General features: G+C 46.8%; 3 protein-coding genes across 3 annotated transcripts; 1 reads left to right on the plus strand and 2 right to left on the minus strand.

Annotated features, from left to right (window-relative positions):
- Positions 1-2,806: 2,806 nt before the first annotated feature.
- Positions 2,807-7,269, minus strand: LOC122613313. The gene has a single exon (XM_043787436.1). The coding sequence runs from the start codon at positions 6,529-6,531 to the stop codon at positions 3,925-3,927; it is 2,607 nt and encodes an 868-aa protein (XP_043643371.1). The 5' UTR covers positions 6,532-7,269; the 3' UTR covers positions 2,807-3,924.
- A 5,999-nt stretch (positions 7,270-13,268) lies between these two features.
- LOC122612544 (stress-activated map kinase-interacting protein 1) lies at positions 13,269-15,814 on the minus strand. Its single transcript, XM_043786243.1, has one exon. It carries the CDS (start codon positions 15,670-15,672, stop codon positions 13,960-13,962), a length of 1,713 nt encoding a protein of 570 aa, XP_043642178.1. The 5' UTR covers positions 15,673-15,814; the 3' UTR covers positions 13,269-13,959.
- A 193-nt stretch (positions 15,815-16,007) lies between these two features.
- Positions 16,008-17,530, plus strand: LOC122612545 (zinc finger protein 239). The gene is made up of 3 exons (XM_043786244.1): positions 16,008-16,251; positions 16,310-16,869; positions 17,117-17,530. Exons 1-3 carry the CDS (start codon positions 16,183-16,185, stop codon positions 17,322-17,324), a joined length of 837 nt encoding a protein of 278 aa, XP_043642179.1. The 5' UTR covers positions 16,008-16,182; the 3' UTR covers positions 17,325-17,530.
- The last annotated feature ends 271 nt before the right edge of the window (positions 17,531-17,801 follow it).

Here is a 17,801-nt window from a genome sequence, read left to right on the forward strand (position 1 = left end):
AAGAAAAGCAAACTACCTTTAAGATGCAAGCGTCAGATTTATCAGCAAATTATCGCACCTACTTGGAGATACGGCATCCAAATTTGGGGAGTGGCGGCTGCGTCCCACCGAAAACGATTCCAAACCGTCCAGAACAAAACATTAAGACAAATCACTGGCTGTGACTGGTTCGTTAGCGGCCAAACGCTTCACAATGATTTAAACCTGAGCCTTGTTGAAGACCAAATCTCGTTCTTCTCAAGCAGATACAACGACCGACTAACTGCGCACCGTAATCGTCTCGCCCGGAGATTACAGGGGGCTATCCCAATTCGCAGGCTCAAAAGAAGACATTTTGGGCTGCTTCTAAGATGATAGTATGAATATATTATTTACCTGAAACCTCACTACTCGAAATTTGACCTATTCCTATATATTAAGATGAAAACAAATTATATTTTATAATTAAGAGATTATTTACTTAAGACAACATTTAGGTTAAAGGCTTTAATTGACCTGTTCCTGAATAATATTAAATAAAGATGTTAATTAATTTAAAAAAAAAAAAAAAAAAACTAATGTTCTGGATACATTTTTTTTGTTAAATTAACTAATTGAAAAGCTATGAAAAATCCGCTTTTCGGAAATCAACTGTGGGATATTCCAGAACCAACGACCCAATCCTAGATATATCATTAGTGTTCGCCTTGCGTGCGAAAGTCCGATGTGTAATTGTTGATTTCTGATGCTCTAGCGTATTTATTTGATTTAGGCAATTGCGTAGTGAGAACGAACGTGTTGAGGTCAGCATCGTCGTTGTTGTTTGTGCAACTGGGACAGCGATGCGTATACTTACGCTATTTTGGCTTACAATGTGGCATTTCATCAATACGAGCGGATGACTGAGTGGCTGACAATTGTGGTTTCGCCGACATGACTGGCAACGTTAATAATGTGGTGCGGAAATTTCTACGCGCACTTCAAGTACGCTTTATTGAGACGGCGACTAAGGTTACTTTTATTTATAAATAAAATTCATCGCGCCTTCTGAACTTGAAGATGACTTGGCGCAACGTCGAAGGCGAAGGAAAGAGCGTGCAGTTTCCGGAAATCGCGTATACGCCCCGATGGCCGTGCGAAGAGCTTACACCTCTCGTCTCGATTCTCGCGACTCTGCCTGCCGCCTGCGAATGACGGTCAAGGTTGAGGCAGCTTCGCGCAGCGCGTCTTGCCACACGGCACGTTCCACGTTCTACGTTCTGCCTGTCAGAGATTAAATCATTGAGTGCTGCGAGACATTTTTAGCCCGTCCAAGGATGCGCGGTCTTGCCAAAAAAGTGTAGACTTGTCTAAGGTTAGTGATGCACAGAGAGAAACGTGCGCATAAAAGCCGGTTCCTTATTAAAAACAATAATTTCATTTTGCATTGCTAGACTTCTTTTATAAATAAAAGCGACCTGTAAAACACGTTTCTTACTCATGAGATTTATGTAAAAATATTTAAATTACACGCATCATTCAGATATCTACTGCCAGCAAATTTATGCCTAATTCGACTGCGATAATTCACAGGGTTTATATTTATCCCCAAACAACTGGAGATGAACTCTCACTTAATGAGTGCAAGTTGTTCTGGTAAGCGCGAGAAGTTCGACTGGTTTGCGTTCGGTTCCTGTTTGAGCACGTTTAATTAGCATAAATTTAAAAGGGAATTCGGCAATTCGGCAGTAAACCCCCAGCGGCAGGAAGCTTAATCAAGCGATCGTTTGAACCCCAGCTATGTGATTACAACAACACAAGACTGTGGGGCATGCACATGGATACATGTATTTATCCTGCCCCACGAAAATATTATGCAACAAAATTATTGTACGCACAAAATGCTTCCCGTTGGCTAGATCGTATATTTGGCTGCACTTTTGCATTTTGCCCACGCGGTGAAAAATTGTGCGACAATTAGTTCAGTGCGCTGGCCAAGCGCCCCGCAAAAAACGAGTTTCCAAAACAAAAACAAAATAAATAAAAAAAGGAGCTAAAAAGTATTAAAGTATAAAAGTCAGGCTGCTGTGGGCGGCGCGGCGCAGCGAGATGCGTGTGTGCGAAAAATCATTCACTTGTGTACGAGGCAGTACGAGTGTGTATGAACGAATGCCCATTGAAATTGTTTAATAAATCGAAGCCGAAAGAAGCAGAAACAGAAATCGAGCAAAATGAACTCAGCTGAAAAGTGAACAACAAATACCTTGGGACCGCAAAAAAATCGCACGCACGGCAACGATTAAGGCATGAGTACTCGAAATTCAGCCCCAGAGGCTGGAGACAAGGCAATAACAATGCTAACGGCCGCTTTATGAACAATTATGAACCGCGGGCGAGTTCGCCAAAACCAAAAAAAAAAACCAACAAATCCAAAAAATCCAAAAAAGATATACAACAAAATACAAAAAGTGCCAAAAAACGGAATCCAAATTGAAAACATGAGTTGGGGGCGCATGCGTCACGCTCATGTCATTTTGCGAAGACAGAAATTACGAATATTATTCAATAAAATTCAAATTGTTGCTTTCACAGGCAAGGCAGACTGGTTGGGATTTGCTGTTACTATATCTATATATACCTACCAATATTTTGGATACTTTGGTGGCCTAGTTACCTTCGGTTCTCGAGTGGCGCGAATTTCGCTTTCAATTTCGGGCAGCCGAATTGCGCAAGATTCGTTAAATGATTTGGCAAAAAGACAGCAAGTTTGTTAGCTAAGCTCCATTTCAAGTTCACCATTGTGCTGTAATTACAATAATGCCCTGGACCAAATGCAACCCCATTTTTTTGTTTGTTTGTAATAAGTTTATTTACGGTTAACACGCATAATATAATTTATTGCATCTACAGAGCAATGCGTCTGTAAGAAATCGAAATTAAAAGCTAAAAATGAAAAATATTTTTATTCTCTCCTGTAATAATCCGTTTTGCTGTTTCCTCCGCTTTTTTCCGCTGGAGGACAACCAAGTTTCCTACATCTAAATACGCAATTATTAGACTAATAAAAGTGTGGAAATAAAAACAAATAAAAGAAAAAGGTGCGAAAATTGCGAGTGGGTTGGGTGGAAAATGTGGAAATCTCCTCTGCCTGCCCCTCGAATGTTAAACCTAATGACCTGAGAATCTAATTAAATTTTTCTTGGTTAAAATCCGAATTACATCCGTAATACTCACATCTGGTTTAGTATGGCCGCAGTTCTATAACTGATTTTTTATGGCAGCCGTTTGAGTTATGGGTGTGTGACAATCCTATTCTAACCTATTTGCAAGCTAAATAAAAATGTTTATAGGCAATACAAAATTACTAAAATCTGCATACAAGTCGCCAGGAATATTTTGCGAACTCATGAGGATATTTCTAGGCATATACTCGCATAGAAGTCACGTGAGACTTTGTGATAATAGTTGGGCCCGTATTCTATTTCTATAGTTTCAAACACAACAATGATTTATATACCCTATAATATATCAACTGGTTAATGGTCAATCGAATATATTGATTATGTTACGTATAATCCTAAGTGTCTACCAAACCAATTATATCTCTGTTTTGTGTATCTCTTAAGCTATTGGCAGTGATTGTTATGTTATGTCATATTTCATATAAGGTGTGGAAAAAAATAATATGAAGGGCTGGCAGAGTTCCACATAATCCAACGAAACCCCTCGGAAAGTTCGGTGATAAAAATTCGTTAACTATAGGTATCTGTTTCTAACCTAGGTTGGGCTACGGTGTTGGGGGGTTTTTTTAGGGGTATGGTATGGTGTATGTGTGGGACGTTTAACAAGTTGAACAGCATCACAGTGTACAGCCATTAATTTCACATACGATTAGCCGTTCTAAGACGGAGTTCTATAACGGAGTACTATCCTCCCACTAAAATTAATCAACAATATGCCCCCCTCTTAGTTCACGGGCGATATGGCCTGTCCGAATTTCCTGGCCCTCTGGCCGAATCCCTTGCTCCCATCTGGACCCATTGGAGTGCGCACCAGGCTCTCGGCGGCGCGCTGGGCAAAAGATCCGGAACGCGACCGAGGAGAGCCGTCCAGGAAGCTTCCGGTTCGGGACCTCGGTTGGCCATCGTAGCCATCGCCTCCGCCGTGCTTGTAGTTGCTCAGGAAGCTGCCGGTGCGAGAGCGTGGCGATCCATCGAAGCCTTCCGATCCGAAGGAGCAGCGACGATCGTATCCCGAGTCCGTGGAGATGCGTCTGCCACCAATATACTGGGCATTGTCATATGCCGCCAGCTTGCTGCTCAGCTGCTGGAAGTTGTTGGAGTAACGACGTGGCCACACCTGGTAGCCACCTCCTCCTCCACCCACCAGCTGATCGGTTTGGATGGACTCCCGCTCGATGTTGAAATCATTCGAAGGGCGACGATAGAAGCCACTGCTCTCGCTGGCATTCGAGAAGGTGCGCTCGAACTGCATGGATCCGTTGGAGAAGCGACGCTCCTGGTTCTGGTTGTTGCCCGGGCAACTGCCGTTGGAGCACACCGAGGTCTTCCGGTAGCTGGTCTCCGTGGTCTGACCGAAGTCTGAGACCCTTCTGGAGCACGGACAGCTCTCCGAACAGTTGGAATCACGTCGTTGCGGAACTCCTCCCGTTTCCGAGCAATTGCTGGCCCTGCGCGACATCGAGGGATTGGCTTCTGGAGTGAAGTTCTGCTCGGAGCAGTTGGACAGCCGGCGCTGCAGGTTGCTTATACCAGACACCATCGGATTACCGCCTGCATTGGCAGCAGAAGATAGAGGCGAGACATCGCCCAAGGCAGCCGCCGTGTTGGCCGAAATCGTGGATGTGTTGCTGTAGCGCCTGGGACCATAGCCGAAAAAACCGGTGGGACCCACCTCCTGGTTCTGGCTGCCGATGCTGCCACGCGGCTGATAATGCTGATACGGATTGGCATGGTAGCTGGGCCCCGTCTGTTGGTAGTAGCTGGGCTGGAAGTCCGAGTTGTTGCGCTTGAGTTTGAAGCGCAGATCGGGGACAGTTTCGTGGCCGGAGAAGCTGCCGCCGCGACTCCTCTCGTAGTTGGCGTCGTTGTAGTAGCGATAGTTCTCCACCATCCGGGCCACCGGAGCGGCGATCTGGATGACGGCTGCCTTCTTGCCGGTCTTCTTCTTGGGCGCCACCATCTCGTAGACCTGGAAGGGTCCACTCAGATGACGGGCATCCCTGGCGGAGGAGGACTCCAGGTACTCGACGAGGGCGCACTCCTTTTGCTGCAGCTCCGGATACTTGTTCATGAACTGGCGCACATCCACGGGAATGGCCATGCCGGGCTTGAGGATGCGTATGAGGGCAATCTCCCCGCAGGGTGAGAACAGATCCGATACCTTCTCGATGGTCAACTTGTCCAGCGGCAGATCGCAGGCCACGATCGTGCGAGAGGGCATGGTTTCATCGAAACTGGGCAGCGGGTCGATTCTGCGCACCTTGGTGCCCACATCATTCAGCTCGATCTTGCGGGACTTGCGACGCACTGCATCCCCAACCACCTTCCACTCCCTGGTCAGCTGGCGAACCCTCTTGAAACTGGACACCAGTTTGAGGCTCACGAAACCCTCCTTGTTGCGGCGCACGTGCTTCAGCAGGAAAGCATCCTTCAGGATGCTCTCGTTGGAGAAGTAGAACTCCACGGCGTCGGTGATTTCGGCAGCCAGCTCCTCGCTGGGAATGAGTGAGGGATCGAGAGTATCTATCTCATTGGGTCCTTGGGGTTCTGAATCCTGCTCCTGGTGAACCTGCACTTCCTGCTCTTTCTCCTGCGGCTGCTCCACCTCCTTTTCCTTCTTCATCGAGAGGAACGAACGATGAGTTCGCTTGGCCTCGAGAACAGGTGAGTTGGCCGGTGCGACGGCGGGAGGCGGAGAAGCATCCAGAGTGAAGTTGGGATGCAGATAGATGTTATCCATCTGGTGCTTGCGGAACTTCTCCAAATTGGCCTCACTCAAGACGGCCGGTGGCGAAGTCTGCCGCTCGGTTAGGTCCACCTCGTTTATGATGTGATTGTCCACGGCCAGGGGCTTCAGCTCATCGCCCTCCTCCGAAGATTCATCCGAGTCCCCAATGGAGGAGCCCATGCCCACGTCCACCAGTTGGTGATCGGTGGGCGACATGGGTGGCGCGGAGGGTGAAGCATCCTCCGAGGTGCTGCCATGGCTGCTGCCCAGCTGAGAGTCCATGGACTCCATCTGGTGGAGCAGTGCCTGGGCAGAGCGCCTGGCATGCATGCGGAGCAGCTTGCAGGGCAGCGACGAGGACAGTGGCACCACCGCCTGGGAACTGCAGCTGGGCTGCTCATCATCCAATTCCTCCACCTCGTTGGCCTTCTCCATGGGCGCTGGTGACTCCGGCGCCTTCATCATCACAGGCACAGCGGTGAGAATGGGTGCTAGGATCGGAGTGGGATCCACGGGACTCACGAGGAACGTGTGACCCTCTGCGCCGGCATGTGGCGCCTTCACCTCGTACACCTGCTCCGCCTGATCCATGGGACTGCTCATGGCTCCAACGAACGACCTTGGCTGATGCTCTGAGATGTTTTTGGGCACTCCAGCAAAAGCGAAAAGCTGTCTTTCCCTCTTTCGGCTCTGCTCTCTTTCGCTTGTGACCAAGACAAGCGCAATTTCTTCCCAATTTCTCTGCTCTCTTTCTCTCTAACTATCTCCCTCTCTCACTCACTCTCTCGTTCACTTTCACTTTCAAGTTCAGTGGGGAAAAGCTCGCTGCGGGAGCTGCACCTTACATAGGATAGACCCGATTGGCCAAGATGTGCATCTGGTTAGCCTGTAACCCAAACTGAAAACTCATCCAACGTCAGCTGTTGCTGGTGGCAATGTTGCTGTTGCTGTTGCTAGTTGCTGTTGTTGTAGTTGTAGTTGCAGCAGCAGTTGCTGGTGTGTTTTATAGCGCCGTTTGCGTAATAACGTCTGCAACGTGCCTGGAATTTGTTTGGGGCGTTTTGTCGCCTGGGCTTGCGTTTTATTTCTTTTTCTAGGCCGCGCTTGACACCGATTTGCCAAAAGTTAATAAATAAAAGTTCAATTAACAATTTCGACTGCGTTTTGGGTTATTTTCGAGTTCAAGTTGTTGCCGTTGTTTCTGCTTGTTTGTTGTTGCTTATTAGCTGTTGCTTGTTGGCTCTTGTTTGTTGTTGCCCGTTTCCTAAGTAAGTGTATTTCCGTAAGGCTTTTCGGTTGAACTTGTGTAAACTTTCTGTTTCGCACGCGACTGAATTGAGTTCATGCAACGCTGCAACGCGGAGATCGACTGAAATTGCAAATTGATTTGAGGTCGGTTAAATACCCTCTGCTTTCGTTTCAATTTTTTTTCTGCCTCTTTTTTCGTGTTTACAGCAGCAGGCGGCCGGCGGCAGCGGCAGCGACGGCGACAGCGACAGCGGCGTTATTGAGCGGTCCAAGTACGCACGATAACAACGACAACGAAAAGCCAATAGCAACAGCAACAGCAACAACAGTGCTCGGCGGACGGCGGCGAACGAGAGCAGCGACGTCGGCAGCGACAACTTATTGGCAACACACACGAAACTTGTTGCGTTGCCAGCAACAACAACTACAACTACAGCTACAACAACAACAAAAGCAACAGCAGCAGGCACACCGGGCACACACAGCAGCAACAATAGCAGCAAACCCAGCTGCACTAACAGCAAACACACGAGCAACAATTTCAAACGCAGCAACAGCAACAACACTACAAGCAACTTGAGCAAACACAACAGCAACATTGCCAGCAAACACAACAAAGGCTGCAGCAAAAGCAGCAAACACAGTAGCAACACTGCCAGCAAACACAACAAATGCAGCAGCAACACCGCGAACAACAACTGCAAACACAGCAGCAACAGCAAAGGCTACAACAGCAGCAACACTACGAGCAGCAACAGCAACAATACGAGCAACAACATGCAACACAGCAGCAACAACACAGGCTGCAACAGCTGCAACATTGATAGCAAACACAACAAAGGCTGCAGCAAAGACAGAAAACACAGCAGCAGCACTACTAGCAACAACATCTAACAAAGGAGCAACAACACAGGCGACAACAGCAGCAGCTTGGCCAAAAACAACAGCAACACATCGGCGGCATTTGCATTCGCTCAGTGCATTTGTCAGCTCGCTCGGTTGTTTGAATATTCTACACGTTTGACTTTAGAGCAGCGCAGTGTACGCTCACACACATTGCCACTTCCGATTTGCATTGATCGGCTGAAAATTGGGAAAGTGCTTTTCGCGCGGTGACCTCGTTGCACGAAAATAACACTCAATTGCAATTGCAGTTGCTGTTGCAGTTGCTGTTGATGTTGATATTGCAATCGCAATTACTGCGTCCAGAACGAGCCGTTTATCGTTTATCTCCGAGGGGAAACAGGAAGGAAGCTGCGGCCAGCGACAACAAATTGCAATTTGAGGGTTACACACTTGACAACCCAGAGCCGCTGATCAATCGCAATCAATTGCAGGTCAGTTCCGCTTTGCAACAAGGCGATCGTGAAACTTATCATGGAAATTGGGCAAACACAATTTCAATTACAACACCGTTTTGATAGAAAATAGAGAAAATATCGAGGCTAAAACAAAAGCTCAGCGCGCAAGGCCAAAAATGTATATATGAAAAGAGCAGAGAAACTAAGAACTTGTTTAATTTTCTTTATAATTCATTAGCAATAAAGATTTCTTGCCTTTTTTTTTGTATTAACCAATTGTATGGAGCATTTTTTCTTGAGTAAACAAAATTTCATAATGATTAATTCGTTTACACACGAAATAGATGCCGCCAATCTCCACGTTTACGCGACTCATTAGTGGAGGGAATCCTCGTTGCATCGCAGTTATCGCATCGCCAATTTGCATGTCAAGTGCAAGTTCAAGTGCACCATTGAAATGCGGCGCAGTGGCAGCGTCACTCTCTCGACTTTTGCTTTGTGGCTGTTGTGCATTATTATATCATTGGGCATACTCATATGTGAGAATGCCAGAATGCGAGTATGCGAGTGGCATAAGAATAATCCCTTTAGTGGGCCTGACTTTTATGAAACACTGTGTTGCATCAGCGGCGATCCCGCGGCCCCAGACCATTGTTTACCCAATAAACTGATAAAGTTATACAAGACACAGGCGGGACAGAACCAGAACAAACGTTTGCAATCCAATTACAAGGTGCTGCCTTTGCCTTTGCTTGTTGCCCCTCAGAGTCGGGCCACACGGCGTATACTTGACATAAGGTCAACTGGCCATCAAATGCTCATTAATTTGCCAATTGACGACAAGCATTTCATTTCGAATTGTAGCGTGAGCTCCCCCTACAATTTGATTTGCCAACAAGTAAATTATGTTGCCAAAAAAAAAGAAACAGAAGAAAACCAAACAACAAAAGCAGAAGTAAAAAGATAAATGAATAGCGAAAAGGAAAAAATCTTGCAACCTTGCGGTAAGAGACTCACTGACACACTGCCAAACTGGCAACGCAACAATAAGAAATCAAGAGTTTTTATTGTTTATGGGCCTGGTATCTGGTATCTGGTAGCTAGCAAGCGAACCGCAAATGGCAAATGATTTATTTAATACAAATCAAAATTATGATTTGATATTTTTCGGTTTTTTCCCTCCGCTTTGTCGGACAGGCGTGTCCCTCCAAGATCGATTAATCCAACTCGTTTGATTGTGGGCCCAAAGCGGCAAATAATCCAGGAAGTGCTGGCATTTGAGGTAGGTCAATTCAAGAGTAACATATAAAACATGAAAAACAAAAAACGAAAATGTAGGGAGCCAGCAAATTGCCTCTAAAAGCCAATTTCGAAGCCTCATGCTGCATTGTTGTTAGTTTGCTTTGTTCACGCATTTATTTGCCTTTATCTACGTTTATTTGCTTTTTGCACTTAGAGGCGGGCGAAGTGCGTTCAGGGCCACCGATCTATAGCTCTGCTATATAGATCTGCTTGCGATCGGCGCACATTAGCAATTGTTGGCAATTGTTGGCTGAAGTTTGTCCTTCTGTTGACATTTTGCACGCGCTGCCATGCTGTTGAGCCTACGCGAAAAACTCGCCAAGTTTCAGTTTCGCCCCGGAGATTTTCGAGTCTCGAGTGGGAAGACTCGGCTGTCAGCACCGATCAGCTTAGATATCCGAAATGGAGTTGCCGCATTTCGTTCCAATTTGCATCATGCAGTTTTCAGAAATATTTTAAACACCTATTCAACTCATTTGAATAGGTGCCATCAATACGACAGCTTAACTCACCTCAAGTTCAATGCTGCGGCTATTTTTGCAATGCATTAAATTCCTTGTATTGTGCAATGTTGATGAGTTATGATCGCATATCCTGCGTGTCCGGCTAAACGGATTTATGGCTGCAAATTGCATGGATGGCCCCAAAAGTGGGTCATGAGAATCCGCACACAAAGGCACTGCACTCCGCTCCAGTGCGGGATTACATAATTCAGAACCTTTTATCGGGATGGCAGTGGCAGAAACCAGACGGGGAAACAGGTCCGGGACAAGGGCAGTGCAACCTTCGGCTTGTTTTGCTCAGCACTGCGAGAAAATAAACCTAATCTTTATGCGTTTTAACAAGAACTAAGTCACATGACCCACAATAGACGTTAGTATCTAAAAGTTAATCCCTTTGAAACGTGCTAACCAAGTTGAGGGACAGGATATTTGAAGATGGATACAATCACAACTCATTTCTCGCCGTGTAAGTGGCAATCACCACCTGCATCTGGCGGTGGCATCCACTTGAGAGCGGTGCCCGAAAACCAGTTCCACGTCAAGTGCCTGCAACGAAACGAGCCCAAGTTTCGGCACTTCATTAAGGAAGCGACCTTGGCAGAGGCTGATGCCAGCACAATTTATCGCCGATGGAGGCAGGAAGACGATTCCGCCGCCGGCGACTGCGCCGCGATTCTGGACTGGACTGGAAGTGGACACGAAGAGTGGATGGGGATGCAACAGGTTGGAGAACGAACGAACGAACGAACGGCTGACCTCCAGGCATGGCGTTACATATAGCATATTTTTTATTCGAATGCGTGGCCATTGTGCAGCACGCTTTTAATTAAGCCGCCGCAGATCGAAATGGAAATCGCCAAGTGCATTTGCCTCCTTTCCTTGCCTCCGAGCGACAGAATTGGGTTACAAATGTCTCGAAGAGAATAACAAGCTGTGCAGATAAGGCCAGGGGGAACGCTGTAGTCGAGCACCTCGACTATCAGATACCCCTTACTCGCACTCCCTGCGTGAAAGTGGAAGATCGGTCGGGAAATCCTCCTTCTTGTTAAATAGTATCTAGTATGCTACAAGAAACGCGTAAAAAATTGAAAAACAAATTTTTCATAAATGATTTTAAGATCTAGATACAACTATTACTTTTATATTGAATTTAAGTGTAAAATCAGAAAAAATTCTTAATTATTCTATTGCACCTGTTTAAATAGGATTTCTGTGTTAAGTAATATTATCGCTAAGTGGTATTGATTTTAAAGTTTCACCTGCAAAGAAGCAGTTGGTATGTTCATATAGTTTCTTTATGTGTGGGGCTGGGCACAATTTGGAAGAAAAAAATGCGCAATCCACCCAAGTTGTGCAATTAAAATGGCAAGCGATTTGCGAGTTGTGGGTCCCCGATTTTGTTGTACTTTTTGTATTAATTTTTGGTTTTTGGTGCGTGCAACGCATTGGGGCAGACAACGCCTGTCGCCGTGTGGGTTGGTCTCCGGCTCTTTGGTATGTGCAAAATGTTGTGGCCGTAATGAAAAGACCGACATAGCTTTTATGGCCTGCCAGTTTGTTTCTGATGTAGAAAGAACGAAACAAAAAAAAAAAACAGAAAGGGTGCTGTGATCTATGAAATGGTGGAATTATTCTAGCAATTTGCAGCATGCAAGTTACCGTTGGGCAGTATGCCATAAATTAACGCTATAATAATAATAGCTCAATTAATTTCCCGAACACGGTGCAAGTTCCCACAGCATATGGAAAACAAACATCGCGAAACGGAAGCGAATCTGAAAGTGTGCAGGCAATGAAAAGTTAAGTATACGTCCGAGTATGCCGATCAGTGATAACTTAATGCCGTTTATGAGTTGCCCAGCAGTACGTATAATTGGAAGTTTAGCTGCCGTATCTTTCGGCTATCATAAGCGATCGAACTTTTGGTCCGGTTGCGTGACTCAGGCGCAAAATGCATTTTCCAGCGATTAATCTGCATGTGCAGCCGCAGAGAATGAAATACGTATCTCTGTTCAGATAGCTGAATATTCGCACATACGAGTACATACATACATACATATGTGCGCACTGCGCAGCGGCCTTCAAAAATGGCAACAAACGCGACATTAAATTATGCGCCTAGGCCTATTATTTTATGCAATTGATAAATTGACAACGAGGTCCGCTCACTTTTGTGTTTTTCCATTTTTTTTCGCAGTGAAAATCCGCTCACATGCGTGCCAAGTTTCTTGCCCCGCCTACCACATACACCACATACACCGCACAGTGTATTTACGTGCATATGTGGCATATAAAATGGCATAATGCCTGGCAACTTTCATATCGAGTGAACTTTTCGCTGTTTGTCATTCAATTTCAATGTCAAGGTTGTCGCTGTTTTAATGCATTTATTGCCTTTCAATTAGCCGCAGTCGCATCCTTGTCGAAATTAGCCGCCTCTGCTGAATTTGCTTAGGCAAATTAGTTGATATCAATGCTGCTTTCGCTGAAATTCAGTGAAGTAGTGGCGCACAAAACAACAAACAATTCGAAGGCGACGCACTTGCCGATAATAAATTCAATCCGAACTATAAATACCATTGCATTTGACAAATTGTCTGCGATATTCAAATTTGTCTTTCGAAAGAATGGGCCAGAGTTTCTGTCGAGGCTGCATCAGATAGGCATAAATCATTTAACCCCAGCTGACTGGACATATCGAACATGAAAATAGGCGTTTTCCTTTTATTTTATCGGCTATTTGAGATCGCGGGCATTTGTTAGTAATTTTTTGTTATTTTTTTGGCGGCCTATGCGGCGTATGAGTGATGCCGAATTTAGGTCTCACCTTAACCACTTCCTCGGGGAATTGCATCCCCAGCGTGATTCACTTGGCCATAAATCGATAGCTGACAGTTGCCTCGATTTGGTCACGCCAACAGCATCATCATCATCATCATCGGCATCAGACGAACGGCCTCAAATGTCGCGCTTTTTGGCGTGATTTCGAGTCGCTAACCTTGGCCTTAGAATGCGCTGCAAGCTTTTCAACTTGCTAGCCGCTCATGCTGGTGCTGATGCAGATGCATATGCATGCAACGATCGTCTAACGGCAGTTAGCCATTATTCTCGACTGCTCCACAGCTGCTGGCTGGCTGGCTGGCGACCCAGACCCAACCCATTCATCGCCTGCATCGCTGGCATTGCAAAACTAAAAATAAACTGCTAAGCCGAAAACAATATGCAGTAATACGACGAACGGTTAGGTTCGTCCCCGTCTGGTCGGCTGTGCGATTAATTGCACATTGATTACAGACAATTGCCGTGGGTAGAGCGAGAAAAACGGAAATCAAACCAGATATACTGCTAAAAACGCCGGCAAATCGCGCGTGAATCGTGTCAAAACCGCACTGAAAACGCCAGCAGCAAGGCGGAAGCCAAATGCACAACAATTTCGATTTTAAGTGAGTTTTTGCAATTTTGCAAGTTTATTTTCAGGACCAGGCTTCGTAGTTAGGTGAGTTCAATAAATACTTACAGGCTAGGCAAACATGTGTAACACAATCTTTAGTTAGCAACTAATACAACTTATCGAACAGGAGGCGGAGGCGCAGAAGTAGGCGGGGGCGTTGCAGCGGCAGTGGCAGTAGCCCGCCTGCTAGGCACACGAGCAGCAGCCGCTGCCATAGGAATAAATACTACAACTTCAGCTGCCTCTTCTCCTGCTTCCGATCGCGCTGCAGAAGGAACTCGCGCCTCAGATCGCTGGATCGCATCTCGAGTATGCAGTTCAGCTTGTTGTGGATCTGCTCCGCAGTGTGGGTGTCCGTGTCGAAGTCGTAGTGCTTAAAGCGAATATTGCTGCTGGAAAAGAGGCCCGATGAGTGACCCGGACTGCCGGGCGAGTGGGCAATCCCTGCACTGCCGCTTCCCGCATTCAGGGTGGTTACGCTGGCATTGATCGGCGCCGAAGTGCAGCCCGTGGAGAAGGAAGGGGACGAGGAGTTTGACTTCAGCCAGATGCGCAACAAAGCCTTTAAGTGGCGTCGCTCCAAGATCTCGCAGTGGGCCACAAAGTCAATCGGAGTGGATACGGGCTTTTTCTGCGGCCAGAACTTGGCATTCTTGTACTGATCGATCTCTATTCTCTCACCAGATATGCCCAAAGTCACATCGGATTTAAAGAACCTCTTGTCTATGATGTTCAGGCGGAAAGTACGATGCATCGGTGCTTCCAGCATGTCGTTATGATTCAGCAGGCGCTTCTCGTACTCCTTTACATTGTCGTGTGGACTATCGCCTCCTCCTCCTCCTGCTCCTCCTGGATCACTAGTTCCGCCATTAAGGTTAATATTTTGCAGAGCCTTGACAGCCGCTTCGGCCAGAGCCGTCTTGTCCTCCACGGAAGTCATGGATTTGCTGCCCAGCTGGCTGTGGTAATCAACTCGGGTCACTGGAGCCAATGGTCGACGCTCTGCGAGGGTCAGCTGGGAGAAGCCAAACTTAGAGCAGGGTTCGCGGTTGTCCAAGGGTGGGAAGTCCTCCATATCATCATTATCCTCTGTCATATACAAGGCGTAATGCTGCAGGGACTTCAAAGGAACGTCGGGATACTGTAAAGAGGTCTTGTAGCAGACATAACCAATGACCTCCTGGATTTTGGCAGTGGCTACGACGCAGATCTTCAACGGATAGTTGCGATCCGGCTCGGGAAGCATATTTAAAAACACGTTGATCCTTTTCGTTTGCATACCCACTTGGGAGGTGCCATCGAAGCGGGCGAATTCAATGAAGCGATTCTGAGTTTGCTTGGGACTTTTCGCCAACTGTTCAGTGAGCTGACTCTGAACACCCTCATCTGACAGCTCATCGTCGTTGGCTTTCGGTTCTTTTTTAGTTGGCTCAGCTTTTCTGGGCGGCAGCTCCTTGCGTCTGAAGAAATCATCGCTGTCCGGCGGCTGCACTTCCTCCTGGTAGTTGACACTTTTGATGCGCGCAGCCCTCCGCTTGGCAATATCCAGTTTCTCCAGTTTTTGGGCAGTGTTGGAGCGAAAGCGATGGGCACCCACCTCCGGATACATCTGGATGTCAAAGGAGTGTGTGGACATGTCCTCCTCGTCGTCGCTGAGGTCAAGTCCCGGATAGCAGATGAAGTCCACATCTTGGAGTGGTGCGTCCGGAGGTCGTGTGTTCCGCTCCGGCGTTGTCCCGCCCCCCGGGGGCGCTGACTTGTGCGACCGTCGCCAATGATAGTGATCTCCTCCAGCGCCCGAGTTACCGAATATTCGCAAATAGTGTTTGGGCATGTCATCGCTCAGCATCACTGTCTCGCACATTCCGGTGTCGTCCGTGGATATGAAGGAGTTGCGGATGTGGGAGAGCAACCAATGCTGGTTGGAGTAGGTCGCCATGGTGGTAAACAAAAGAAAGTCGCTTTTCCAAAATTAATTTCTATTTATCTCAGCATCTCGGGAAAATGCACTAACGCGTTTTGATTATCTAGTGATGGAACATCGTGGTTGTCACTGGTCACTTTTTGGGCTGGTAACGAATAGCATTCACAAGTCACCGTTCCCAACAATGCATTTATACAAATTTATACTTCATAAATTTACTTAGTTTATGCCATCTAAGGTATGTTTGTAAATTTTATTTGTATAAGTACTTATAATAAAGGTGATAATTAATTGGAATTCAGGTGCAAAGCCAGTTCTAGCGGTACTCGTTAAATCTGGTATATTTCTTTCGCCGCAAACGGTCACTCTGGGCCACCATATGACTTTTTTCTGGACGCGAAAAACTGCAGAGTTACAGAATAAGTTAATTAAAGTGAGTTTATTGCCGCCCGACCTGCCGTTTTTCGATGTCCACTTCTTGAGAACTCCCAATCGGATCGAGTCGATGTGCTAGCCAACGGCGAAATGGCGGGCATGGAGGTAGAATTCGACGAGACGGTGGCCAATCAGTTCAGCTGCAAGCGCTGCGACCGAGTAAGTGTCTGGGAAATATCTCCTATTACCCCGATCTAACCACTATCCATTGACGCAGACCTTCAAGAGCAAGCGGGATCAGACGTTGCATCGACAGGAGGTGCACAACCACAACAAGACCACCTACGAGTGCAAGCTGTGCGCGAAGAGCTTCTGCAATTCGGGGAACCTGGATCGCCACATGAAGGTGCACAACGATGTGCGGCCCTTCGTGTGTAACATTTGCTCGAAAGCCTTCGCCCAGGCTGTGAACCTGCAGCGACACTATGCGGTGCACAGCGGGGAGCGGCCCTTCACCTGTAACTTCTGCAACAAGTCCTTCACCCAGCAGAGCAACATGAAGCGCCACAAGATGACACACACAGGCGAGAAGCCGTTCCGCTGCCAGCGATGCGGCAGGTACTTCTCCCAACTGGTCAACCTCAAGAAGCACAAGCTTGGCCACCTCAACGCCAAGCCCTACCAGTGCAACTACTGCGAGAAGGGCTTCACCCAGCTGTCCAACTTTAAGCGCCACCTGCAGTCGCACATCAAGGAGGGCGTCGATGTGGACGTGCCCGCCTCCATCCAGGCGGCTGCCGCCCTTGCCAGGGAACGGCTCGAGGCGGAGCAGAAACCGTAAGTACTTGCTGGCTGTAAAAGATCAAGGTGCCCTTTAATTAGATCAACCTGTTCAGACCTACCTCAAGCTGTCCATTCGATACTGATAACCTACGCGTTAAGATTAGATTCGGTTCAGTATACACAGCTCTGTTCATTCATTGGCAATTAATATTATTAAATATTAATTGAGTAGTCACAAAACAAACCTTGATCCTTCTACATTTGCTTGTGAATTTCCGAATTAACCGCATTCCATTTTCAGAAGCTTTTTCGAGTGCATGGTGTGTCGGGCCATCTTCGATACCTTCGCTGACTATGAGAAGCACGAAACCAAGTGCCATGAGGACCACGAAAGGGCCCAGCTGGAGGTAAACCAGATGTCCCACATGCATCCAGACGACTATTTGCCCATGAAGTTCGCCGTGCCCGATCTGGATACGCACGAAATCATAATTGAGACTACACATTAGAAATGGCGATAATGTTAAACAAAAAACCACGAAAACACACAACCCCACTCACACCTAAGCATACAAATAGCGGCGATTCCGTCGGGAAGATAGAATGTGAAGAATATTGCATTGAATATACAGATATGAATATATATGCAGGCCAACATAGTTCTCCATTGAATTACATCAATAAATGCAATAAATATGCAGATAATCATGGTGAATCCTTCGCTATCCCACTCGCTTATCGACCCGATCTCTGTTGACATTGTTGCGTGAGCCGTTAACTCAGGCTAACCCGTCGATTTACGAACCCTAAAGACGTTTTAACTGCACCCTTTATGATGTGCAATTTTATGAGCATATGTATGATATTCGCAGGATTTTCGCGAGTCACATCATCAATTCTCTCGTTCGCAAGCCCCAAAACCTCACAGTGCGTAAATTGTCGCTTTAATGACACATTTCGCACAGCCGTAAAACTGTCCCTTTTCC

Source organism: Drosophila teissieri, chromosome 2R, assembly GCF_016746235.2.
Source record: "Drosophila teissieri strain GT53w chromosome 2R, Prin_Dtei_1.1, whole genome shotgun sequence".
Lineage (NCBI taxonomy): Eukaryota > Metazoa > Arthropoda > Insecta > Diptera > Drosophilidae > Drosophila > Drosophila teissieri.